Here is a 26,060-nt window from a genome sequence, read left to right on the forward strand (position 1 = left end):
ATTTTCTTTTCTCGGACCAATTTATTCTATCCCTACATTGTTGCACCAATAATTTACTGTGTGCTTTGGAAAAGCACATCCATTCCACTAAATACATTTTCTCTTGGGTTTTAGTTTAGTTTAGTTTGTTTATTTATAAAGCGCATCCGAACCCTCAGGTAACTGGGCGCATAATCATGTGTACAGCAGAGTTACATATCGTTACACGAGCATCATAGTACAACAGACAGGACGTACATTAGTCCAGGCTCTGAATGTTACATACAAGAGTAGAATATACCAAGAAAAGTATGTACAGAGAATATGCAAAAAAGAAAAAAAGTTAGTGGCTAAAGTGGACCGGGTTACAGGTTGGTCCCGAGTAGGCTGTAGGTGGAGTGAACATTACTACAGGTAGAGAGCGGCGGCTAGCTAGTCATGTCGGTGAGAGTCTGGTTGTTTAGGCTAGTAGCCATGATTTTACCATGGCTCTGAATGGCCAGAGTGCGGCTTCAGATCCAATTGTAGTGGGGAGGGTGTTCCAACATTGTGCTGCAAGCACTGGAAAACTGGAGCCCCCTGCTGTTTTTAGGTTATAATTAGGGATCTTTAGTTGGTGTAGGTAAGGTGTTCTGGTGGGTCTAGTGGGGCAGTGTCTAGCGAATTTGTCAGAAAGGTATTGTGGGGCAGTATGTGATAGGCACTTGTGGGTGATGACCAGTGTTCTTAGCTTAATTCTGTCACGGATCGGGAGCCAGTGGACTTCTTTTCTAACCGTGGATATGTGCACCTTGCGCGGGAGGTTGAGGGCACATCTTAGTGCATTATTTTGCAGGATCTGGAGTCTGTTCAAATTTTTAGTGGTAGTGCCTAGGTAGAGTGTGTTGCAATAGTCTAATTTAGAAAATATCAGCGCTCTAGATAGGATGAGGCAGCTAGAGGTGGAGAGGAAAGGCCTACAGGCATTGATCAATTTATTGTTGTATGAGGTAGCTGAGATGGTAGAGTTTGTTTCTTTAATGATAGGGTAGAATCAGCCTCAGCTTTCTCCTCAGCTTTTCAAGTCAGCCTTGAAACGCATTTGGTTTATTTAGGAGAATTTTGGGTGCCTGTCCATGGATTGTATTTTCTCCTTCTGCAGGTCTTTCTCTTCCCCTGGGCAGACACCATTGCCTTCCAAGGTCAGGCACAGCAGCAAGGAATCTATACATCACTTTCAAAAACTACCAATCCCTTCCTCCCACAGGGGAACATTGTCACACGAAATACAAGCCAACTCCTTCACACGTGAAATAAGATCATCCTTTTGGCAAGAATTCCAAAACAAAGGTGGAAATATTCTGGATGGTACTCGGCCAGATGGATAACAGCAGAAAATGCCTTGAGTTAACTAAATCTACTCTAAAGCAATTTCACTTGGTCCAAAATCACCACCCAATAAGCTGGACACCATCAAGCCACGCTCCAGTACCTCAACTGGTTTCCAATTGAGCACATTGTGGCATGGGCAATGTTTGTATAAGCCCAAGTGAGCCATGAGGACTGTTGGCCTGAAAAGTGGTCTACTATGGCAATGAGATACACTCCCACCAGATCACTCCGAGCAGCCAGTACAGGCCGTCTGTGCGAACCTACAATGAATATTAAAGAATCGAAAACAATGCGCTTTCTCATAGAATGGCTCAAAGTTATGCAGCCCGCTCCAGACGGGGTTGGGCCCACTAAAACCACATGCAATTTAGATCTCAAAAACCCATGGACCATTCATCAGCTTTTTGTGATGACCAAAGAACAGACTCATTTTAAATCAATTTCCAAATACACTATTTCCACTGTGATGCCTTCCAACAAGGATGGATTCAGGAGTATTGGACTTCTCTGGCAATGTCTAACATTCACTGTCAGTATTTGCTGAAAACATTATGTAAATATACTTTTTGCCAGTAATGCATTCTCAGATTCCAAAGTAGAATGTTTTACTCAGTAGCACCTACCAGAACTCATGAATAAAGACAGTTTGTATATTCCCGTACTGTATCATATGGTTGGTATTTCTGGTTTTCGGGAAAGGAAGGCAAACCTATGCCCAATTACGAACCAATTGGTTGGTCAAATGGACACTTTGTGCACATCAGCAGTTCGTGATCACAAAGTGACATTTTTCATTTTTTGACTATTCAGTGTTTAGGAAACATTAATCTACGCTCTGGTTGGTAATATGGGTTGAGGGGAGAAAGAAACAGTAAAACAACCACTCAGAACTTAACATCTGCTTTCATACTGTCTTCCCAATGGACTTCAAAAGTTGGCCCTAACCCTTGCAATATCAGGCACATGCCTGGATAACAAGTTCAAAATAAATTCCCTGTTTTCCCGGATGCAAGTAAATTCAATTCTTAAGACTGAATTTGTTAAGGTTTCATAATTTCCCTTTATAAAAGGTTCCACCAGGAAGGAGTCTGCACCTTCTGCATGTAGGATTGTCTCGAAGTTTAGAGCATAACAAGATGGATCCCACGCCTGCCACCATATTGCACTGTGTTGGTCAAAGGATTCAAAAGGCACTTCGACCAAGCATGGACTTTTGGAGTGTTGTCATTAAGAGCCTGGGATTGTTGGTTAAGCCTTACTTGTTACCCATCAACCAGAGCAAGTTAAATGCATTACTTGTCATTGCCAGTGGTACACATCACTTCTCTCCCGGGAACAGTAGCACATTGCTTTAAGGCCGAGATTCCCAGCGCCAATGGCACCTAACGTATGCATATTTCTTATATCATTGGGAATTTACATTATTTGTGGACAGAAGAGTGTTCTATTACCATGACGGTCTGTTTCTAAGAGCCAGAACCAGACTTTCCCCGATATCTTCAGATGTTTCATTAGAAAAAACACACATTTACAACTTTTGCATTCTATCAATTTAAGGACTGATCAAATCCTGGTCCTTTTCTGTAAATGTTTTATATTATGGAATTTTGGAAAGAGGCATAACCTCCAGACATGATTAGAAAAAGTGGGACCACCAAATCTGTTTAGATTAGTATTTTAGCAAGAACCTTGATCATTCATGCAAATGGTACAGGTGGAACAGAAAATAAGATAATGGGCCTCATTTAGAGTTTTGTGTTTTGGTAAAAATGTGGCAGCAATTCTGCTACCACCACTTTATTGCACCTCTGAATTTTTTTTATGTCAATTGAAGGATTTACCTTCAGCATGCTGCTCCACTTTTCCTTGAAAAATTAAAGCATTTACCACGTGGAATAACCACTCACAGTAAACCCACCAAAATCCCCATTGAGTACTATGGACTCCAAAAATGGCGACCACATTACCCTACTTTAAATCTGGCGGTAATTCCACTGCATCAAGCGGCAGTAAAAGTCAATGGATTTAGCCGGTAGTTCCACCTTAACTACAGCTCACTATGTAATGAGGTCCAATGTTAGAAAGATCAGGTGGCACAAACTAGGCCAGAGAAAATTAAACTTAAATGTGAATTCGGCAAGATTAAGGATGCAGCCTTTGATCAGTTATATCTGCCTAAGGTGCGGTTCGGACATGCAGAAAGCACAAGTCCGGTAGATGTGGTGAGATAGCGACTCACCTTTCCCGAGCTGTGGATTCCCTTTAATATGCAGAGGAAGATGATGAACCAGGCGACCAGTAGACATATGGCCAGCTGCCACCGTACTGGTCCGGGGTCATCGAGTCCCGTGCTGTGAACAACGCCCAGCACCTGCTCGCTGCCAAACAAAATTCAGTGTTAGTAACAGACCTATGTGATCACAGAGCACAAACTGCATGCCATGTTCCCCAACACATATAAAGCATAGCCAACTGCAGACGATGTTGTGCAACACATACATGCAACCAGTCTCTACCAGTCAGATGCCAAAGACTACTCACAGGCACCTGCCAGTCAATGTCATGTCTAGGGAATCGGAGAACCCAAAAACATCACCAGTCTACACTGACATCCAAATGAGGTCTCCTAGAGGAAAAGGTCATCCTTGCCCCCCACCCCACCACCCCAGTGAACACTCTCCAACTTCCACAAAAATAAATATCTTAAAATCAAAAAATAAATAATTAAAACGGAATCCCCCCTTCCATATATATGGATTGTATTTCCTGAGCTCCCCTGGTTCAAGGTTAGTCAACTTTCACCTATTGGGGTTTACCGTTCTAAAAACCTCCAACAAAAGACAAGGAAACGTGTTGTGACCAGGCCATGGGCAGAGCAGGTAAAAGGCAGTAAGAGATTAAACCAACAGACTGGCATTGGTTAATTACTACTGCTCTCATCCCATTTACCTAATTTGGGGGAGTTTTTGACACAGCCCTAGAAAGAAAAGATGGACTTGTTTCCTGTGCAGGGCCGGGCTTACACCACACTCTCAGAGGAAAGACTCCAGAATCAGTGCAAACCCTTCTAAAGAGACTAGCATTTTCTGTTCGTTGAAAAGTAATCCTAGAACTGGATCGATGTAAACTTGATGTGTGCGGGGACGGTGCTCAGGGGTTACTGTGAATAGGAATTTATCAAAACAGCAGTGAATACATAGACTCAGTACTCCTTTGCTTCCTAGCTGGGTTTGCGCTATATACAATTCAAATAAAAAAAGTTATATTTAAGAACACACAATGGACTCCTATCATGCGATACACCAGGGGTCTGCAACCTTTGGCTCTCTAGATGCCCAGGGGGACAGCACCCATAGGCCTTAGCAACATAGTCAAGCTGAGGGATCATGGGAGTCGTAGTCAAACTTCTGAAGAGCCACAAGTTGCAGACCCCTGCAATACACCCTAAAGTAAGAGGAATGCATGGTAATATCTGGCACACAGGGGTGGTGCAGAAACTCACTGGTAGAGGCAGTATTAAACAGGTTATAAGTGGCAGAGGAGGAAAAATCCCGACACCCGAGGCCGAAAGGGAAAAGTCAAAACTGAGAAACCAAGGGCCAGTTATGGGGAATTGGGCAAAGTGGGGTCCTTCTCACACGTCAAATATTCTAGTCTACAAAAAGACACAAAGATAATTCTATCCTTTAAGTGACAGCACTACTTTTATAGTGGACTGAAGAGCTGTTGGGTTACCTCTAAAAGCATGAAAGTGACTGGCTGTCAGACCAACGCTAAACCCTTACAGGTTTAAACCCTCATCCTTAAACCTTCACAGCCTGAAGGATGCCTCTTCCACACCAGACTTCGTTCCATCCACTGCACAGCGTTTGCCTTTCTTTTTTCAAATCTGAATTCCTTTTCCCACTCCCAGCTACACCAAACTATTAACTTGTATCCACCCCCAGTCTCAAAGCGGTCTTTCATTTCCTACTCCCAGCTAGACCTTAAGAACATTTCATCCACCACACCCACACCCACACCCACACACACCCCCATACCGACAACCACACCCACCACTTCAACTATGCCCTCGGGGGGCGTGGCCAGCAGGCGTAGGATGAGGACGTGATTCCTCGCTGCTCCCGGCCGCCAGCCTAATCCTACATCCATCCTGCGACTAGAATTATAGATAAAAGCCCTAAAATACTACAGCGACGTCCGAAACCCTGCTGCTTCGAATCGGAACATTGCGGACCCGAATCGGTGCGGGCTCTGCGAGATATAGCCCTCAGCGCACTCAAATTGCGGACCGTTACCAACATCCAAGATGGCCGCCTGAGGGCGAGGGAGGCAGAGACTGAGAATCCTTGAAACCACTGCCACCCCAGGAAACTGCGAAGTGAGCGCGACCTCCCACGCTGCGACGTACGAGAGCCTGTGGGAAATTATACCGTCACCTCGCCTGAAGGGGTGAGAAGCCAGCCGGCAGCTCCAACAATACGAAGGCGCCCTCCCCCGCCGTGACCCACACCTCCTGATACGGGCGCGGCACGTTACGGGCCCCACCAGAGGATCACTGGGACAAAGCCGCTCCGGTCCCAGTCAAGCACCCGCTGAGCTCCGACGGCGACTCCTGATAACCCTCCCGGTCGCTCGCTGAGGACTCGGGCCAAGCGGTAAGGAGAGGGGGAGACGGGGGATTGGATCCTGGCATCCTGTGAGACTTTTCCCGACCACATATTTGCAAACGCCACGCTCCGGGCCCGACGTGTGTGTCGCAGCTCCTGAGCGAAACTCCGAACCCCGGAGAGATGGGCCTCACCGGCTTACCCAAAATCACCTAGTAGCGGTCCACAGAACTTCGGCCCTCCGAACCAGACCCAAATCTGTGGGCTTCCCCCCGACACGTGTCCAGCTGCGTGCACATGGACTGTGGATGCCCCTCTCCCGAAGGGCCATCAGTGGAGCCTGCCATAACCATTTCTTCTGCCTGTTGAACACCAACACTTGCTTCCCTGCCCTCTAACGAGAACCTTTGCCACCACCTCCCCAATTCACTTACAATGGGGAAAGATAAGCCTAGGAAGACCTCCACTCAAAGCCGGATTGAACAATACGCAACTACGCCACTCACCCGCTCCCCGGAAAGACCAACGCAACAGGACTCGGACCCCATGGAGGATAGTATCTCCCTCAGAGACATAATGGGTGCTATTGCCAGTTCTAGAACCTCCATGGAGAAAAAGATGGACAGCATTGGTGCGGATGTATCCCTGCTAAGACATGATCTACAGAAGCTGACCTCTCGTACTGGGGAAGCGGAGATGCGGATCTCCGAAGCAGAGGACAGCCTTCGCGGTGTGAACCGACAGATGTCCGGCATGTTGGCACGCATAAAGCTCCTGGAATCGAGAGCCGATGAAAGTGAGGGCAGATCAAGACGGAACAACGTCCGCATACTGGGTATTCCGGAGAAAGCAGAAGGAGATTGCATGGAACTTTTTCTTGAAGGGTGGCTTGCGGACATATATGACCTACAATCCTTCTCCAAATTCTTTTCCATCGAGCGAGCCCATCGCATCCCCACAGGCAAGATCATCCCAGGAGCACCACCACGTACAGTCATTGCGAGGTTTCTAAATTATAGAGACAGGGACACAGTACTGCAACTGGCGAGGTCCAAAGGGACTATTACATACAATGGCTCAAGGATTGCCTTCTTCCCTGACTTCACCAGAGAAGTACAGAAAGCGCGCCAATCCTTTGATCCCCTCAAAAAACGCCTGCAAGCAATGGGAGTCAAATACGGGCTAATATTCCCTGCCCAACTCAAAATATATCACAAGAACACGACAGTCCACTTCACTGATCCCAAGGAGGCGTGGAGCTGGGCTGAAAGACACATAGACGGCGACTGGAGTACTGCCGGGAGAGGAGGGAGAGAACGGAATGGACCGCGCCCTGACCGACCGCCTGATCGGGAACCGCAGCAACAACAACAGGACGGAGTCCCACAACAAGCAGAACTTTAGTAGACATCACTAATATCAGGGATATCCAAGCCATCATTATGACCCTGCAGGGATGCTGTACTGTACACTGTAAATGCGACTAAGATAGCAATTCCGGCTGGCGGCCGCCCACACAGCGCCCCCCCCCAGCCCCTGGACACCAAACCAAACGAACTCGGAACACCACATAGCGGAGTTCCAACACCCTGCCTTGTGTCTCCCCCCCGGGGCGTAACAACTGGCACATCTGTGCCCGAGACGCGGATTGCCACGAGGCAGGCAGATGTAGACTATTGTTAAACTGTTTAAAAGTTAACACTGGGTCGACAGATGCTTCAGTTGTGGGTGGAGTATGGGGAGGGGGGAGTTGGGTTTTTTATGGTTATTCAATGTTTGACATACAGAGGCAAGACGAATATGCTATACGGATCGAATACGACCGAAATATTGTGCATGCAACCAAGGAAATATATCTGTGTAAACAAACTGCCCATTGACAATGGCAACCCGAAACACTGCAACCCAAAGTAATCTTAAACTCCTAGCATGGAATGTGAACGGACTGGGCGCCAGCATCAAAAGACGGCTAGTCTTGCAATATCTAAATAGACATTCCCCAGACATAGCCATACTGACCGAAACACACCTGGCCGGAACCACATGCAAATTTTTTCAAAGATCTAATTACCGCACTGCGATACACGCAGGCTTTTCTATGGGAGCGAGAGGGGTCCTCGTACTAATCCACAAGAGGCTTCCACTAGTGACCACAGACGTGTTGCTGGACAGGGGAGGCCGTTATGCATTCATTCAGGCAACACTATGGAACCAAACACTGGCACTCATGGCAGTGTACTCCCCGCCAGCTCTCCTCAAAGATCTGCTAAACGAAATCACCCCCATCATGGCAACGAGAACTGCAGACACATTGGTGATAGGGGGAGACTTCAATGAGGTCATGGACTATACGCTTGATCGCACGCACCTAAGGACCAGGAATCCCGCCACCACAACCAAACTGGCCTCCTTCGTGTCGGCAATGGGCCTCTGTGACGCATGGAGGGCCCTTAATACACAGACTCGTCAATATTCCTTCCACTCGGGGGCCCACGCCTCGATGTCTAGGATAGACTACTTCTTCCTCCCACACCAAAGTGTCCACCAAATAAACAATGCATCCTTCCTTCCCCGAGGAATCTCTGACCATTCCCCATTGCTGCTGGAGCTGGAAACGGCCAGACCGAGACCACCCCCCTCATGGCGCCTAAATACCTACTATTTAGGATTCCCTGAATTTCAGGAGATGGTAGAGACCGCCACCTCCGACTACTTTGAGCTTAATATAGACTCAGTTGATAACCCCAATACACTATGGGAGGCATACAAACCAGTCCTCCGCGGAGAAATCATATCGTGGACGTCCCATAAGAAGAAGAAACAGCGCGAAAAGATCGTCGAAGCTGAATCCGAGGTCACATCCAAGGAACTGGACCACATTGCCAATGACACCCCGGAGTCAAACAGGGCTCTACTGTTGGCACAGCGGAAGCTCCATAACTTATCCTTGGACTGTGCCAAGAAAGCACACGCAGCAATGAAGGCGCGTGTATATGAAACAGGCGACAAAGCAAGCAAACTGCTTGCGTGGCTGGAAAGACGTGATGAAGGACAATCGAAGGTGAAATGCATCAGAACCCTAAACGCAAACCTAGTCTATGCCGACGCAGAGATCGCTGAACGCTTTGCTGAGTTCTACGAGAACCTCTACGAACCCCCCACCGATACTGTGGATAGTACCATACTAGATGATATCGTTCTCCCAACACTCACCCCAGACCAGACCACTGCCCTAGATAGTAAAATCACTACTACCGAGATATCAACTGCCATTATGCAACTCCAGGCCGGCAAGACCCCGGGCCCGAATGGGTTCCCGATTGACATTTGGAAAAAACTACAACATCTGGACATACCCGCACACTTGCTCAAGGTGTTTGAACACTCTCTAACCCAGAATGAGCTCCCACCCGACCTTCGCAAAGCTACCATCGTAGTGATCCCTAAAAAAGGCAAACCCCCAGAAGAATGCACATCCTATCGTCCCATATCCCTTATCAATAGCGAAGCAAAAATTCTCGCCAAAGTTCTAGCCAACAGATTACAACTAGTCATTACATCACTGATTCACCCGGACCAATGTGGCTTTATGCCCCAGCGATCGACCAGAATGAACATTCGCAGATTACACTTGGCACTAGAAAGAGCCCCGGCCCTGCAGCAATCTCTGGCTCTGTTGGCCATAGACTTCGAGAAAGCATTCGACTCTGTTCACTGGGAGGCGCTATGGGCCATAATGCATAGGATGCACTTCGGAGCATCGTTCATAAAATGGGTGCAACTCCTATACAAGAACCCAATAGCCGAGGTTAAAGTAAATGGGTGGCCGTCGCGCACTGTCCGACTAGGGAAGGGAACCAGACAAGGTTGCCCACTTTCGGCGATGGTGTTCGCACTAATAATGGAACCACTAGCAGTCCTCCTGAGGGATTCTTCCGCATGGACTGGCTTTCGATGGGGTCCGGGCTGTGAAGATAGAGTTTCCCTCTATGCAGATGACCTCCTAGTATACCTGAGCGACCCAGCCTCTTCATGCCCTGTGGTCACGCAAATCCTAATAGAATACGGATCCTTTAGCGGACTTAAAGTAAATTGGTCCAAATCTGTGCTGTTCCCGGTTAAAGGGATAGACTGCGTTCCGACAGCGGGCTCCCCATATAAGGTTGAAACCAAACAGTTCCGATACCTGGGTATTTTAATCGCCAATGAATTAAATAACTATGTAGAACAAAATCTACGTCCACTTGCTAAAAGATATAAGCAAGATGTAACCCACTGGCAGGCACTCCCATTGACACTGTTAGGAAAGGCAGCGCTCTTCAAGATGCTGGCCCTACCCCGCTTTTTATATGTTCTTCAGAATGCCCCCCTCCACGTTCCCGCTGCAGAATTCCACAGTATAAATAGCACAACACGTATACTCCTCTGGGGTGGGAAGCGTCTGAGAATTGCCCTCCACACTCTCCAACGCTCGGTTTGGGAAGGGGGAATAGGGCTCCCGAATATCCAGATTTATTACTGGGCATCCCAGATGGCAACAGTCAATGATATTCTACACGGGGACCCGAGCATACCCCACATAAGAGCCGAACTAGCGGCGAGACATGGAATGTCCCCACTTGAAAGTCTCTACTGCAAACAAACTCACCCACCTGCACACACGATAGCAGTACACACAGCCCTGATATGGAAAGATATACACAGACACTTGGATTGGGACAAGAAAATCACCCCACTCCAGCCCATCTGGAACAATGCTCACCTTTCGAATCTTGCCAACCTCCCGAAATGGCCAGCCTGGGTCGTAGCTGGCATACAGACGAGCCAACAGATAATCGTAAATGACCGGCTGATGCCGTTCCCCGAGCTCGCAGCGGCACATGGCCTGCCGGAATCTGAACAGTATCACCACAGACAGCTACAACACGCACTTGTCGCACACAGAGCCCAACTTGTGGACATGCCGGAATGCACACCTATTGAAAGAAATATAGTAATGGACAAGGTGAACAATAAAGTCACGTCTACCATGTACAATGTTGTTTCTTCATTCGGCACGAAAGAACTTCTGACCCTGAAGACGAAGTGGGAAAATGACATTGGCCCCATATTACCGGAAGACTGGATTGAAATCCTAATGTATCCTAGAGAATGCGCAATCTCGGCACGGATTCGTTTGGTACAGCTTAAAATACTACATCGGATATATTATCCTCGAATAACACTCTACAATTGGGGTAAATCGACCGACCCCAAGTGCCTACGCTGCAAACAAGAAGAAGGATCCTTTTACCACATCCTCTGGCAGTGTGCACGCATACAACGCTTCTGGCATAAATGTAGCGCAAGGCTCTCTCGGGCCATGTCCCGCCCAGTTCCGACGGACCCTAAACTCATGCTCCTAGGTATTACAGACGACCTAGAACTGTCACGATTCGAAAAGCTACTTGTGTCAACTGCCACAGGAATTGCGAAAAGGAACATCGCGCAATTATGGGGTTCAGAAAACACCCCGAAATATGATCACTGGCTATCGGACGTGGATGCAATCATTTTAATGGAACGCAGAGTCTACCAAGCCAGAGGTTGTCCGGGCAAAGCGGACAAGATTTGGGGAAGATGGGAACAAACAATGTAAATCTACTGTAATAGCGTTATTGTGCATTGGCGTGCAGTCCCGCAAAATCCATGCCTGCTAACACCATGCTTTGGGGCATTTTCACGTAATATGACTAGCCAGGAATTGATTGCCACCTCAACTGCTCATATACTTTATTTCACATGTGTTGAAATGCTTGCCTATGTCCTCCAGTGTATTCGTCCAGGCTACCCTGCCAGCCGTATGCAAAGTCTTGTAGTCTTGTAGTTTCGTTGATTTCTTGTTGATTTCTTGTTGATTTCTTGTTGTTTCTTGCACAAAATATAATAAAATATGTTATTAAAAAAAAAACTATGCCCTCAAAGGTATTGCACACTACCCATTCATAACTCACGGCACCCCTCCCTCACCTTTCCCCATCTAACGCCAATGCAACCACCACCCAATTCCTATTCTATGGTTATTGCTTAAACCGCAAACCTAGCTCGAAAGCAGCGGAGTGCTGTACAGAGTTTGGATAGCCAGCCTTTGGGCTGCCATCTTTTAACAGTAGCGCAGTACTTTGAGGACTGCGAGTCGGTCTGTGCGTACATTGGAATTCCTCCTTGGTCGGGTGTTGTTGAAAGAGCCATGTTTTGAGAGATTTGTGAATTTGGAGAATTGTGGGGGCATTCTGAGCAGACACTGGGATCGAGTTCCAGGGGGTGGGTGCATGACAAGAGAAGGATTGTTTGCAGGTCCTCTCTTTGCGGACGAGTTGTGATTCAAGCCGGTTGGTAGACTCGCTGAGCGAGGCGCGTGTGCCACTACTACTAAAACTTTACATGCACTCCCGAGACCTCTCCAATCCCTTCATCAGCCTTTCCCTTCAAACTGATCACCACCGCCTACCACAATTTCCACCCACATCGTCATTGGCACCAGCTTCCAGCATACTCCCCCCACCACAGTGACCACACTTTCCTCTCACTGCCAACACAGTCTCTGTACGTGTTTCTCTCAATCTCTTGTCTGCAAGCACGATACGCCTGGAGTGGATGAGATGAAACCATGGGGCACTTACATACCAGGGTCTTTAATCCCCCCTAGAGGGAATGATAATTACAGGACATTTTCAAGATGATTTTGGGGAATATCTTGAGTTTACATTCCTCTTTGGGAAGCTGCAGGTCAGTTCAGCTGGCAGAGATTAATATCGCTGCTGGTTCTGGCAGAGCGCTGCCTTCTCATGCAAGCCAAGTCTACGAAGGGAGCAATACAAGGACTTACTTCCAGAAGGCTTCGCTGGCACTTAGCTGAGTGCTGTTTGCAGATACGTTCTGAAAAAAATTAAATAAAAGTATAAAAATGGTAAGTCATTTACATAAAAGAATATTTTGTCAAAACGTGCAAAAAAATTAAGAAAATCTGTGTTTATAACCAGAAGGTGTGCTATTCTACAATAGTTCACTCAGTCCGAGTGACATAACTTCGTTTTGTGAAGGCACACACAGGGACACTTGCCGCTTTCAATTAAGGACTACACACAGTGGTCCAGTTGGGTACTTCCGGGTTTGACAGCGTCAGCAAATAGCAACTGCAGGGCCATTAGCCTCGCCCAAAAGACCACTTACAGCGATAGCTCGCCAGCGCTGCTCAACCTTCACGCATTCAGCGAGCACAAACAATCGTCAGGACGCCACCTCCACAAAAATCCACAGAGAGACACCCTTGCACAAGGTCAAAGGGCTGGCCCTTCACTGGTGACGTCCATCTTATGCTGCGGACCCGTTATGGACGCCATTGCAACCCAGCCCACCACTCCCCACCGAAAGATGAAGGACCAGGCAATTGAGGAGACTACGCAGTTCTAAAGCCCAACTAGTACTGCTGGATTGGAAAGATCAGCTCAAGACGTTCTCCACCGCAGCCGCTGACCAGGGCCCCGAAGCCGGAATACACTGCCCTCCAGAGACAGAGCCAGGATTGTGTAAGAAGTGGGGCCTGCAGCTAATGTTGAGCCCACAGAGGGAAGGAAGCTTGTTCTGCCCCCGGCCGAATGAGTATGAGCGACTGAGCATAGCGAGTGAGCTCAAACCAAACGGATGGGTTAGGGGGCAAATAAGAGGTTAAAATGGTGCATTGGATAGTACACCTTGTGATAAATTAGGTAAAAAGCCATGCAGTATGGAATCCGTTTTGTAGGGTCAGAAGTCCATCAGATGCCAAGTCACCAACAAGGAACAGAACATTTTCCAATGCATTTTCATAATGCCTTTGCCCACTATATATGCCAGTAATCTGCAAATGTAAAAAAAATAAAAATGTTCATACTGATTGTGCCCACACATGTACATTCTGGTGCACCTATATATGCCAGCATCCCCACATAAGAGCATACTCGTGTTGGCTTTGCCTTAATGCCAGTAAGAAAAAGCCATGCCATGTCCTATCTGACTACACAACATTTTCCCAGCCCTCTTCCACAGAAGAACACTCATGTTATATGTGCCCCCTACCACCAGTGAAAACTGCCATGCCACAGTAAGAAAGCATGCCATATTACTTTGTTGACTGGTTTTGACTACATTAGCAGTTTGCTGAGAAAGAAAGCTTTTTGTAAGTGGTCATTTAGGGGTGGGGCCTCCCATTACCCTCCCCAGTACCTTTCATTGTTCTGCCCTGCAGTGATCACTACAGGTGGTCCCTGATAATCTGCAGCTACTCACCGTCCCCCCATTTCTTGACCTAGGATTTTGAAACTGATTGAAGCCGCATGGAGGGATTGAAGTCATGCACATATGTCCAGTATAATCTATGCACACCACAGCTGCATCAAGCGGGGCCCGGAGACATAGTTGGCAAGTGTGCAGCGGTGCAAGAGCAATTTTGATCGCATTTGCACCAAAGCAAATACTGGCCAAGTTTAAATGTGTATTTTTTCCAATGCACTTTTGCACAGGGACAATGTTTGCCCTGATGCAAATATTGTGAAAAATAAGTGTGCAATGTTTAGTTAATATGGGGCCATAATTAAACTTTTATAATGTGCTTAATACCAGAGACCAGTCTCTAAGCGTGGGGTGGATAAAGGCAGCTCGGAAGCCAATGGCACAAACATCATCCAATGCTACAGTGGTTCAAATTGTATACTTTATGCAGCAAATACTGTGAAATATGTTACTCCCCTAGACACCCAGATTGCAGCGCTATTCAGAGGCTTACATGGAACCTTTATAGCAGGCTTTGACCATAAAGGTCTCCAATGTAAACTATCTGGTAAGCCGTTAAGCATGTGCACAGTAAAATCATTCCGCAACCGCCCATACGTAAACCCCGTTTAGGCTGACAGGTGCACATTAGCAGCTGAATTGCCTCTTGGCGCTAAAGTGTCATTCATCATTAATTTCGCTTAGTTGGTCAGTCAGTCAGTTGGACTATTTACATATGGCATTGTGAACTCAAACGCCTTTATACTGATCTTAACTCGTCTGGAACCCAGTACGACGTCCTTTCATCGATACCTATTTTTTCAACTGTTTTTTCGAAAAATATAGGGCGGTAGGAAAGGGAATATAAGGGTTGGGGGGTCAGGAATACTAAAATAAACAATCGAGGAGGTGAATCTTGGGGAGGAACCCCCAAAAATAAACATTTTCAATGGGGTTTTTCTGCGAAAACATTTAGTTAAAAAAAGTCAAGAAAATAGCAGTCGATGATATGACATAGAACCCTGGAACCCATACTTAACACTTAACTGAATAGCAGCTATACTCCAACGAGGGCCTACCACTACAGCAATGTGTGCCGTCATGAGCAGAATTTTGTAATTCCAAAGCCTGGATCCCAAGACTGAACATCTTTCATCCCCTCTGGTCTGAATGGTCTTGGTCGGTGGTCCTGGAGCACCCACACAAGTGCATTACAGTCTAGTCTAGACGTGTCACCAAGACTCCTACTAGAAGTGCATTCTTGCCCTGTGGCATGAAGGGGCAAATCCCATGTAGCCCCCTAATGGTACAGCACAACCCAGCGGAAATGGCACAAATTCATCAACATCTAAGCATTGCGTTTTTCGAAACATCTTGTGGAATAAAATGGCTAAAATAGGCATTCCTCAATATTTGATGCTCATCCTTTCTATGTTACATCTGAATACTACTTATAAGGAGAGAATCAATCAGGAGGGTGATTTGACAGATGCGATTCCAACACTTACAGGTATCAAACAAGGTTGCAACCTGGTGTCCGCTCTCTTTAACTTGTATCGGAGTGATCGTAATGACATGTGCACATATTTTCAGTCAGATTAGGCAAGCTCTGTAGTCACTGGATGACTTTTGCGGACGACTTTATATTTTTCGATACAGCGCCCTTTGGATTACAAAATAAACTCCAGATTTTTTCATCCTATGCACATCTTGCATCCAAATTCAGATAAATCAAAGATGGTGATCTTCACCGGTAGAAAGAAAATATGGTCCTTCAAATAGTCAATTGAGGGAGTAACTATTGAATGTTCCATCCGAATACTCTACTTCGGATACAATCTTTGTGACACTTCATCTTTGGCCATGTGGAGGCTCACTTTAACTCAGAAATTAAGACCTCTCCTTTCCTGAATCAAAGTTATTTACAGTAAATACTGTACATTTTCTATTATTCCAGTTCTAGATTATTATATCTTAAAGGTAGAGTCTGTTGGGTTATACGGCCTAGATATGTGCTTGGTAGATGGAAGACCATTTTTGAATATACTTCAAGGTCATATTTGGAAGTAAACCTTGCGAATGGCTGTTTCCCTTCCAAATTCTATATTACGTCATGAACTAGGATTTAGCTCACCATCTTCTAGATCCGAATGAAGAATGTTAAACTTTTCCAAAATCATCGATCCTCCATCGAATTCATTGTATTTTGATCTTTTTGAGATGTTTGGTGAGGCTTGTCCTCATTCTCTGGTGTTGTTTTTTGGAAAAGTACAATCCTTAGTGGTCAAACTAAATGTTGTAAATCAAGATCCGATTACCCGTTAAAAAAAAGCATGTTCTTGATTGGATCTGTACTGTTGGTGACTTGAACAAATATACTCTATATAAGGAGTATGCTTATTTTTCTAAAAGGAGAAGTCCCCAACGTTCATATTTGAGAGGTTTCCCCATGTAATAAGGCTTGCATATTATATATGCGATTCAAGTTAAATCAATTTCATGAAAGAATTGCACATTGAGAAACCCAAGGGTTCTGCAAAGCCGCCGATATAGTGTAGATTTTCAATATGCAATGAGCCTAAAGAAACCTTGAAACATCTAGCATTAGCGCGTCCTCACTGTAGAGCGGCCAGATTGCGTGCCCTAGGAAAATACATGAATAATGAATCCGGTTTCTCAATGAATTTACTGTGGATAAGACTGATGGGAGGGGAAATATATGGTTGTTTTTGGCATTAACTTGTCTTTTGAAGATCATCAATGATAAAATATCGCAAAAAAAAATTGTTATTTAGTATGATTATATGAACTGTAATTTTAGATGCTTACAGGACTTATTTATTTTGTTGTGTAAACAACATAGTTATTTAATATTTTAAAGTTTGTAACTATGATCTCAGAAAATGGAGTTTAACAAAATGTGGTTGTCAGACTATTTATGACTTCACAAAGTGGAGTATAGTAAAGGTTGGATGTCGGCCCATTTCTGAATCTATGTGAAATCAGATCTCCTGATGTAATAGTACCTTTTATTATATAACTTGAATTTTGATTTTGCAGAATTGCTTTTTTGCACATAGTACTGGAGGGGAGTTGACATTTGGACTTGCACATTTTTTGTGAAGTTGATCTTAAAATGATACATTTTATGATGATATTTTAAATAGTAAATCATTGAGAATATGTATGTGAAATCATTGTGAGATTTTTATTTAGCAACTTTAAGTTCTTAAATATTGTTTGTAAAGGTTTGTATAAACCAAATGCAAATAAAAACAAAAAAATAAAAAACATCTAAGAATTTAACCTGGGATCCCTTGACAAGTTTTCAAAAAATGCGGGGGAGATTGGGTATTGCGAGAGAATATCTTGACCATGACCCCATCTCTGGCATCCGGTTTACAATTACTTTGGCTATTGCTGAATAACAGCCCTGCAAAGTGAGCCCTCTCCCACTTTGGGCAGCTGTGTGCCTTGAAGAGCAGAGAAGGCATGTTAAGGCAGGATATACACACGACATGTTTTGGACTACATTTCTTTCCAATATAGTAATTATTGAACACAGTCCTACACATATGCAAAACACTATTTTAACTCTAGTTTTGTTTCTTCCATATCTCCCAAAATCAACAAAATGACTTTTTTCTCATTTTCAAAATGGCTTCCATGCAGGCTACTCTCTGGCTGCGTTGTGTTCTCGTGTGGATGATCTATAAAAGTAAAAAGGCAGTGACCTGGCAGAGGTGGGCGTTCTGGGGGGCTTCGCAGGACCAAGGCAGCGGGCTCTGGAAGGACATGCCCAGGTAGTAGAAGGTCCAGGCGATGATGACGTTGTAGTAGAGGGAGACCAGCGAGGAGACCAGCAGCATCCCGATCCCAATCCCTGCCGAGAGGAGGAAACGGAAGATGTGGAGGAGTTAAGACCCAGTCGAGCAGCATTTTAATGTCTGAATGTATTTGCATAGCGAGGCATCCTGTGACAAGTACCTGCACGTGAGCACCTATGGCTGACTGGGCATTCACCTGAGAGGAGGCCATGCATTGGTAGATTAGATGTAGGGACAGACACAATAACCATGTGTGTTAGGGAGAACTGGGGTAATGGTAGAGGGGCATGGCATGGACATACGGTCATATGCTTACATATTGCAGGATTAACACCGACCAAGGTACACAGGCGATACAAGATTATAATTTGTAGTATTTACAAAAATAGGCAGATGTAGAGATGGGTAGGAGATAAGGAAATGATACTACCCATCAGCCTGGGCGCTCCTTCGAGAGAAAGGGGTTGCCTTTTTGGGCTAGTCTTGAAGCCAAAATGAGCATGGACTCGCCATCAGGTGGTACAGATTTAGGAACAGCGGTGAATTAGCGAGAGGTAGCACAGGGAGGAGAGGGGAAAGAGGGTGAGGTTGGTTTGCGATCCAATACTATGACGGGAGTCAAAAAGTGGAGTGAGGTAGGTTGGGTGCCTCGTCTGCTTGAGGGTGGAGGGGGTTCTTCACCTGGAGGCTGCAACTTCCTAACAGGTTATAGTTACTACCAAAACAAAGGTATTTAACTCTTGGTCATCTCTCCCTGCCCCAGTTTAACTTGATTATCATCCCTAGTTCTACCTGGGAAGATCACTGTAAACACCAGAGACCGAGGTGTTCCATGCCTTGAATATGCTGGTCCTAAAGCCCCGTCAAGCCAAGCGTGCCCTTACTGCTTCATCAGTAAAGCACTTTGGATGCCTCTCAAAGACAGGACCAGACAGACAAGTACAATGCCAATCTCAACCAACAACCAACTACGAGCCAAATGCCCTCAGGAAACAATCTGACAAACGTACCCTCAAGGGTGGAGACCTTTCACCACAGATGTCCACCACAAACCTGGACCCAGAATGTCTTCATGTAATGAATGTCGGGATAAAAACATTCCTGGCAAAGTGCAACGTAATTGAGACAAGACCTTTTTTTAGTTCGTGCCAACAGCTCCCGACCTACACCTGCACTGAAGACCTCAATCAAACTCGGGAGATCAGTCTCAGGTGGGTCCGTCCATCCAGCTCTTGCTTCAACACAGAACCCTGAACAAGAACTCCAACCCCGATGGAGAACATCGGGGTTGGAGTTCTAATGATTCAGTCTAGCACCAAGGCCCCATAATAGGAGTCTTCCCTAATGCCATACCCTCGCTCCAGCTCAACCTACTTGTACCCCTCTAAATCTCCTACTACAGTACAATAGACACAGCACACCTCACACTCTGCAGCATCAGGTCAACCAATACCCCTTTACTGGATCCATACCATAGCTCACATCTTTAGCGCTGGCACACAGAAACCACCCCGGTTAGGGGCTAACTGTGTCGCTCAGAACGGCGATGTATCTAGTCATGGGCTCTCTCTACAGGCTAAAACACAAACCCAAGTACCCACCCCAAACCACATAAAACAATAGCAGCATTGTCCCTGGACTGCCACTTTCAACTGCACTCATCAACACTCTTATCGCCCCCTGTAGCCCAACAACAACCTCTACCCATCGACGTTTCTTGCAAAGATGCATGCAACGAGGATGCTTAAACTGTACACAGCTTTGATATGTGCTATGAAAGACCATTTTACTTTACATTACAGGAGGAGGAACGCAAGGAGAGCGATTGCGCATGGGCAATCATCGCACCATGAGGAAGTGCACAGAGGTGTGCAAGGATTGGGAGGGAAATTGAAAAGAGGGAAATTGAAAAGAGTCAGAGGAGCAAAATAAGTATCTTATAAAGTCCATTAAAGAAGTAGTCAGTCCCTCAAGGAGACCAGAGCAGTGGTCTAGCCTGGTCAGGGATAGGCTTGAGATAAGAGTTTAAGTGGAGTGAATTTAAGAAAAGGGTAGACTTAGCAGATTTTGAAGAGGTTAAACCAGCAACCATAGTAAAACATATATGATTTGTTGAAGCTTTCGACAGGCAAGCAACTGCTGTTGGGTGGATTCTGAGGGGGGTGGAATACCGGATGGATGAAGCCTTGGAAACCAGAGGTAGAGACACCCCTAGTTTTGGAAGAGTTAAGGATCGGGAGTTGACCTGCATTGGGCGAGACAGGGCTATCAGACAGTCGTGACATAGAAAGATCGTTCTGAGGTAAAGGAGCGGAAGACAGATTTGACTAATCAGCAAATGGAGGCCATGAGAACCCAAAGCAGGTGGAGGAGCTTGCCAAGAAAGGAATTGCGAGTGAATAGGAGTGCACTGAGCAGAGACCTTTGAGGGACTCTGGCAGGTAGAGGAGTTGCAGAGGACATTTCAGCGATCCATGTAATGGAAACAGGAGCTAATTTTGGGACAATCCAAGCAAGGGCAGTGCCCTGGATGCCAAAGCCAGGGAGAGGAGCTAGGAGAGGAGAGTGGTGAATAACACCAAAGGGTGCAGAGAGCTCAAGGAGGAGAATGCTAGAGTACAGGTGGGAGTAGAAGGCCATAGAAAGAAGTTAGAGACACGGGTAAGCATAGTGGAGTGGTGACAAACCCAGAAAGCGGGAGTGGAGGGTCGCTGAATCCAAGCGTTTCCAGGTAATTTGTGATGTAGCTGAACACCACATCCATTCACATTTTGGACTGATAAGCAAAAGGTGAGACAGCAGGCCGGTAGTTAGCAGCGTTGATGGGGTCCAACAGCAACTTATTTTTTTAATTGGAGGAATGGGGCTGACCAGTTTATCGTAGAGGGCAAGGAAGCAGTGTGGGAAGAGGTCGGTGCAGGTAAGGGAGGTCAGTTACTTAACAGTATGTGGTGTAAATGGGCCAACAGGAGCACATGAGGCCCCCAACCTTTCACTTGAGTCAATCAGTAGCATAATCACGTAAAACCCACAACTTTGGCAAGGGTGTATGATTTACTGTATTGCTGATTTATGATGTCTCAGGCGGTAAGCACATAAACGGATGTCAGCAACCTATATGCAAAGTAAACCGTGATCCACACAATAATGGTAGAACAGAGAGGGACACCCTGGGGTGATCCCTCTATCCTAATCATGGTGGTCTGAACTGATGTCCATAACATTGACCCTTCTACATGGAATACAACACTCCGACAGGTTTTCTAGATTGTGCTGCGCTGAAACCGTTATGAAAATGTGTTGGTGTACATCTATGCCACTACTGGCTACTGTACCGGTTATGATCAATACAAATCAATATTTTACTGAATAACACCAATGCAGCGCTATGCGGATTCATTAAAATTAATTGAAAAAACAATTAGCATATAGTCTTTCCCCTTCTGTATTGGCTTGGAAGGCGAATAACGATGGTGTAGACGGGGGGGGCAAATATCACCCTCATACTCCCCACACCGCTCTCAACACGAAGGCAGAGAAACGACAGATGCACCACACTCTTAGGTTCATCACCACAATCCTAAATATATCGCAGGTGTGAGAAGTGTTACTCTCTCAGAAAGCCATTCAGACCATACCCAATCGATGATTTGGACGATATGGAAATGACATAGATCAATCAAGTCGTCTAACTGTAAAACCAAAAATCAATGACGTCGTCACTGACATCACGACGTAGTCACATGGATACATGAAGTACATATTCATCCATTCATGAAGTTACACAAACATGCACTAGTTTTTTGTATATAGGCACAGGGCACAAGCTTATGACCCACAGAGGTAGAGGACGGACACACACACAGATTTCTAAGCTTGTGTAATAACACTTGTGTACGAGCGCGATACAAATATATCATAATAAGCTGAATATTCATATATTTAGCTTGAACATGCTTGACGGCCACTATCATGGAGAAGCCGCAGGGAACAATATGTAAGCTTTAGGCCTATGAGGCAAACAAAGGAGAGGCATGTTTTGGGTATGTGCAAGGGCTAACATGATCACTGCAGCCAGAGGCAACCAGAAACAAGGCCCCCAGGCCAAGGACTAGTGGAGACAGGATAGTTGCAGTTACCAAGACAATGTGCCACCTGCAGAAAATCAGGCTAAAATCCTCATAACTGCAAGCAAGATCGTTTCATTTCGTGGTCACAACACACATGACCCAGCCGAACAGGACAATGCCCATTCAACCGAGGGAGACAAAGAGGACTGTTCCCATCGAACCAGAGAGCAAAAGTTACAATTGTTGCCCACCAACTGCCAACTGAATGCACTCTCCCAACCTAGGTGATCAGACATGGCAACATTAGAGAACACATTGCACCTCTATGTTCATTCTCATCACCTTGAAAAGGTACACACGGTCTGGTAACCGTCCAGGGTCCCAGGGCTGAGAGGACGCATTCTGCCCAAACCAGAGTCCCCTTTCATTTGGGGATATAATTTGTTGCAAGGGCCAATGGTTTCTCTGCGACCCTGCAACATTTTAGATTAACACCAGCAGAGGTGGTCCCAGGGGGAGCCACCAAATATGGCTATCCAGCGGTAGAACAAATCCCTATAGCTCCTATATGTAGCTCATCCAAACTGACCAATGTGAATGTCCGATAGGTTTCCGGGATGGAACCTGGATTTGTGACATCACACCAGGTTAAAACCGGGTGGCACATGCTTAGAAGCTGAGAGCTCTGGAGAAAACTTGTTTTTCTGGTGTGATCCCTGTCATTTTGTTTGCCAATAAAAGACAGTAACTTTACTCCATAGCAGAGTCTTCCGTTCTTGTGGCAGGAAGTCTTTGACATGTTCCCAAGTGTTCTCTGCTGATAATTGGGGTGACTGCTAGAGAGCCCCGGCAACATCTATACAATGGTCTGGAGGGTTGCCCATAGCAATTGCCAGAGGTTAAGATTAATTCTAAACCTTCCAGCTGTTGCCTTTTCTGTTGTGCTTTAACTAAACTCCCATCAGACGTATGGAATTTAGTCCAAAACATCTGGAGAGCCGCAGGCTGCAGACTGGTGGTGTAGGACTATGCAGATGTCAGCGTATACAGTTTGTAGCATATGCCCTTGCTCTAGGGCCAAGATATGCCACCTGAGGCTCTCCACATGTTTTGGACTACAAAGCCCATCAGCCCAGGCTTACATAATCAGTTGTGAGGGGTCATGGATGTCATAGTCCGAAATATCTGGAGAGCCGCAGGTTGCAGACCTCTGCTCTAGGGTCACTACCCTGGGATGAGGTAAAATTTCAGAAACAGAACGCAGATTCCTGTAATACTCTGCACGCCATACACCCCCTGTTAGGAAAGATTTCGTAACTGTAGGTAATTTTCCTTCCATGTGGCAACCCCTAAACTTTTTGCTGTTGTTTTTCACCTTGTTCTTGACTTTGCCAGAGAAGTGCAGCCTTCTGCCGCACTCCTCTGGGCTTTCGCTCCTTTTCTTATGGGAAAACTGACATGCCCTTAAGACAGTCAGTACCGGGGAACGCTGTTTCCCATAGTTTCTTTTATCATGTTGCGGCTTTAGTGCAACATGACACAAGAGGGCACTGTAAGCTAAGTTATAGCTCTCTTGGGTCTCTAGCCTTCTACAGACCCTAGATACTCTTTTAGGATGGTATTTGATCGGTGCAAGTCATTCAGGGACTCGAATGGTGGCAGCGATCGTTTTGTTTATTTTGAGCTCCTTTTGGCGTTCTGAGCACGTTTTTCGCCCTGAACCCAAAATGGTGGCCTGGCTCCCAAAATGGCCAGACCACGAGGCTCCTTTGTCTTGTCCACTGACCGTCTTGCTCCCTTCACCTTCCCCAGGTCGAGCGACCCGGGGCCTTCCTTATTTGGGCATGTACTTTCCCGCGAAACGTGGTTGCTTTCGCGGGCTTCTACATGTCGTTTGTGTGCCTCCAGGGTGTGGGCTGGGATGTCTGGTCCCAATACACATCCTGGGTGCCAGAGAGTCTAGGGTAGTGTGAATGCCTGGGACCACCGTGGTCCGTGATTGGTCCGCGTATGGTATGTGTGTTGATGAGCGGATCTCCCATTGGCTCCCCTCCGTTTTGGCGCGAAGGGAACCGTGGATAAGAGGGAGCTGGAAACACCACTACCATGTCGATCTCCTGAGTTCTCACGAACGAAGGAATACAGGAGCCAAGTATCCTGCAACCAAGAGGCTGGACCGAGGAATCGCTGGTGACCCGCTGAAGGAATCCTCCTTTGCACTGCTGTCGTCCTGTGAAACCCTTTCCTCCTTTGATCGAACCAGAAGGCCTGTACTGGTGCTTCGACCTTTGGAATAGCAGGAACAGCTATTCCCTGCGACTTCATCAACTCCTGCCAAGTAAGCCTTCGGAAGTGTCTCTGGGACATCCAGTTGACTGACCATCTTACAAGGGAATCCTGCTCTGTAACCGCCGCCAGGTTGTGTTGTATTTCGAGTCCTGGTCACTCTCCCACGCTTCGTACACTTGGCGTTCCCAAGTCTGAAGGGAGGAGTGTACATTTGGCTCGAATACACACGGCCGCTCCGTTGTCCTGCTGCGGCAACAAACTGTGCTGGTTTCGTCGATTGGGACGTCTTTTTGCTCTACACGACTACGAGGCGTTCCCTGCTCTTCTGAACCTGCCAGCTGCTGAAACTAACGTGGAGAAGCCTGGGTCTGCTAGCTTCGGGGACCGGTGAGTAGTTTAGCTAGGATCTGGTCGCCCTCCTGCAGTCGCCCATTGCTTTTCCCCGCTGTGTAAAAACAGCACCCTTTTGTCCGTACTCGCGCTCTGCTTCTGCTCGCTGTGGAGGCTGCGCTTGAGTTGCGGAACCTGTTCTTCTGCTGTGCACTAACCCGAACTGCCTGACTTCCTCCAAAGAGCTTCCCCTTTTGCCCGTTGGCACCGGCGTGGCAGGTACTTTGAGCACAAGGCTCCACTCTTCGCAGGGCTCGGACTTCCATCTAGTTAGGTGCCTCTGAAGGCGAACTGAGTCTAAAGCGTTATCGCACTGCCTGTTTTCCTTCCCTTTCAGGTGGACTACACATTTCGTGCTTATAACGCTAGCGACTGTTGTATTTGTATATATATTGTGTTGATATGGTATGTGTTGGTTTAATATTGTGATATTGTGATTTTCTCGCTACGGTCATTGTTTTAAAGGCCTTAAAATAAATGTGTATATATTTTTGATATAACAACTGTTTGGAGTAGTTTGTAAGCGCTCTTGCTTTGTGTGCTCATTGCGGGCTTTCAGTCACCCTCACCCCTCTTGAGACCTAGTCTTGACCGCCGCGATCGCTACCTTGATTGGTCTGGCTCGTCCAGAGGTTACCCTGTTCCAAGTAATTAGGTTGGCCTTCTGAACTTCTGCGCCACCAGGACAGAGTTCAGAAATCCGTCTTAACACCCCCATAAGAAGCCACAAGACCTGCGACCAATAGAAACATAACGCAGATTCCTGTAATACTCTGCACGCCATACACCCCCATAAGAAGCCACAAGACCTGCGACCAATATTTTTGGCCTGATTTTTAGTTTGTTGTTTTGAACCGTGCACACATGAAGGAGGACAAGACTCTCTAGCAGTGAAGACGAAGCTTGCGAGATCCTCCAGAGTCAGAGACTCCTCAATCGCTCTTTAACATTTAATTGTGGAGTACGGTGCTGGAAATGCAAACATTTACTGGGGGAGGAGGAGACCATCTCCTCCTTGGGGATGAGGGGCTGTGGGGCTGTGGGGAAGAGGGAGCAATGCCCCAGGCCAGGTCACATGACCCGATATCTTTTTGTCCATAAAAAGGGCATTATTGGAACATAAGAATGCCCACAATTTCAAATTTAAATTAAGTCTGATCGTGATTTAGAAATAAACCCTTTAGAGCGAGTAGTGGAAGTTGGACTCTGCCCTTTTTCATTAGTCACACTACTAA

The 26,060-nt window shown here is 46.3% G+C and overlaps 1 protein-coding gene across 1 annotated transcript in view; it reads right to left on the reverse strand.

Moving 5' to 3' along the window:
• Window positions 1-26,060, reverse strand: part of LOC138528581 (sodium-dependent proline transporter-like) — a 285,454-nt gene that overhangs the window by 70,664 nt on the left and 188,730 nt on the right. Inside the window, exons 4-6 of the mRNA XM_069640352.1 lie at window positions 17,984-18,132; window positions 12,829-12,878; window positions 3,590-3,728 (exon numbers count right to left, since the gene is read on the reverse strand). Coding sequence (XP_069496453.1) covers window positions 3,590-3,728; window positions 12,829-12,878; window positions 17,984-18,132 — 338 coding nt within the window. The remainder of the gene's footprint in view (window positions 1-3,589; window positions 3,729-12,828; window positions 12,879-17,983; window positions 18,133-26,060) is intronic.

Source organism: Ambystoma mexicanum, chromosome 7q, assembly GCF_040938575.1.
Source record: "Ambystoma mexicanum isolate Mex_15411 chromosome 7q, UKY_AmexF1_1, whole genome shotgun sequence".
NCBI classification, from domain to species: Eukaryota; Metazoa; Chordata; class Amphibia; order Caudata; family Ambystomatidae; genus Ambystoma; species Ambystoma mexicanum.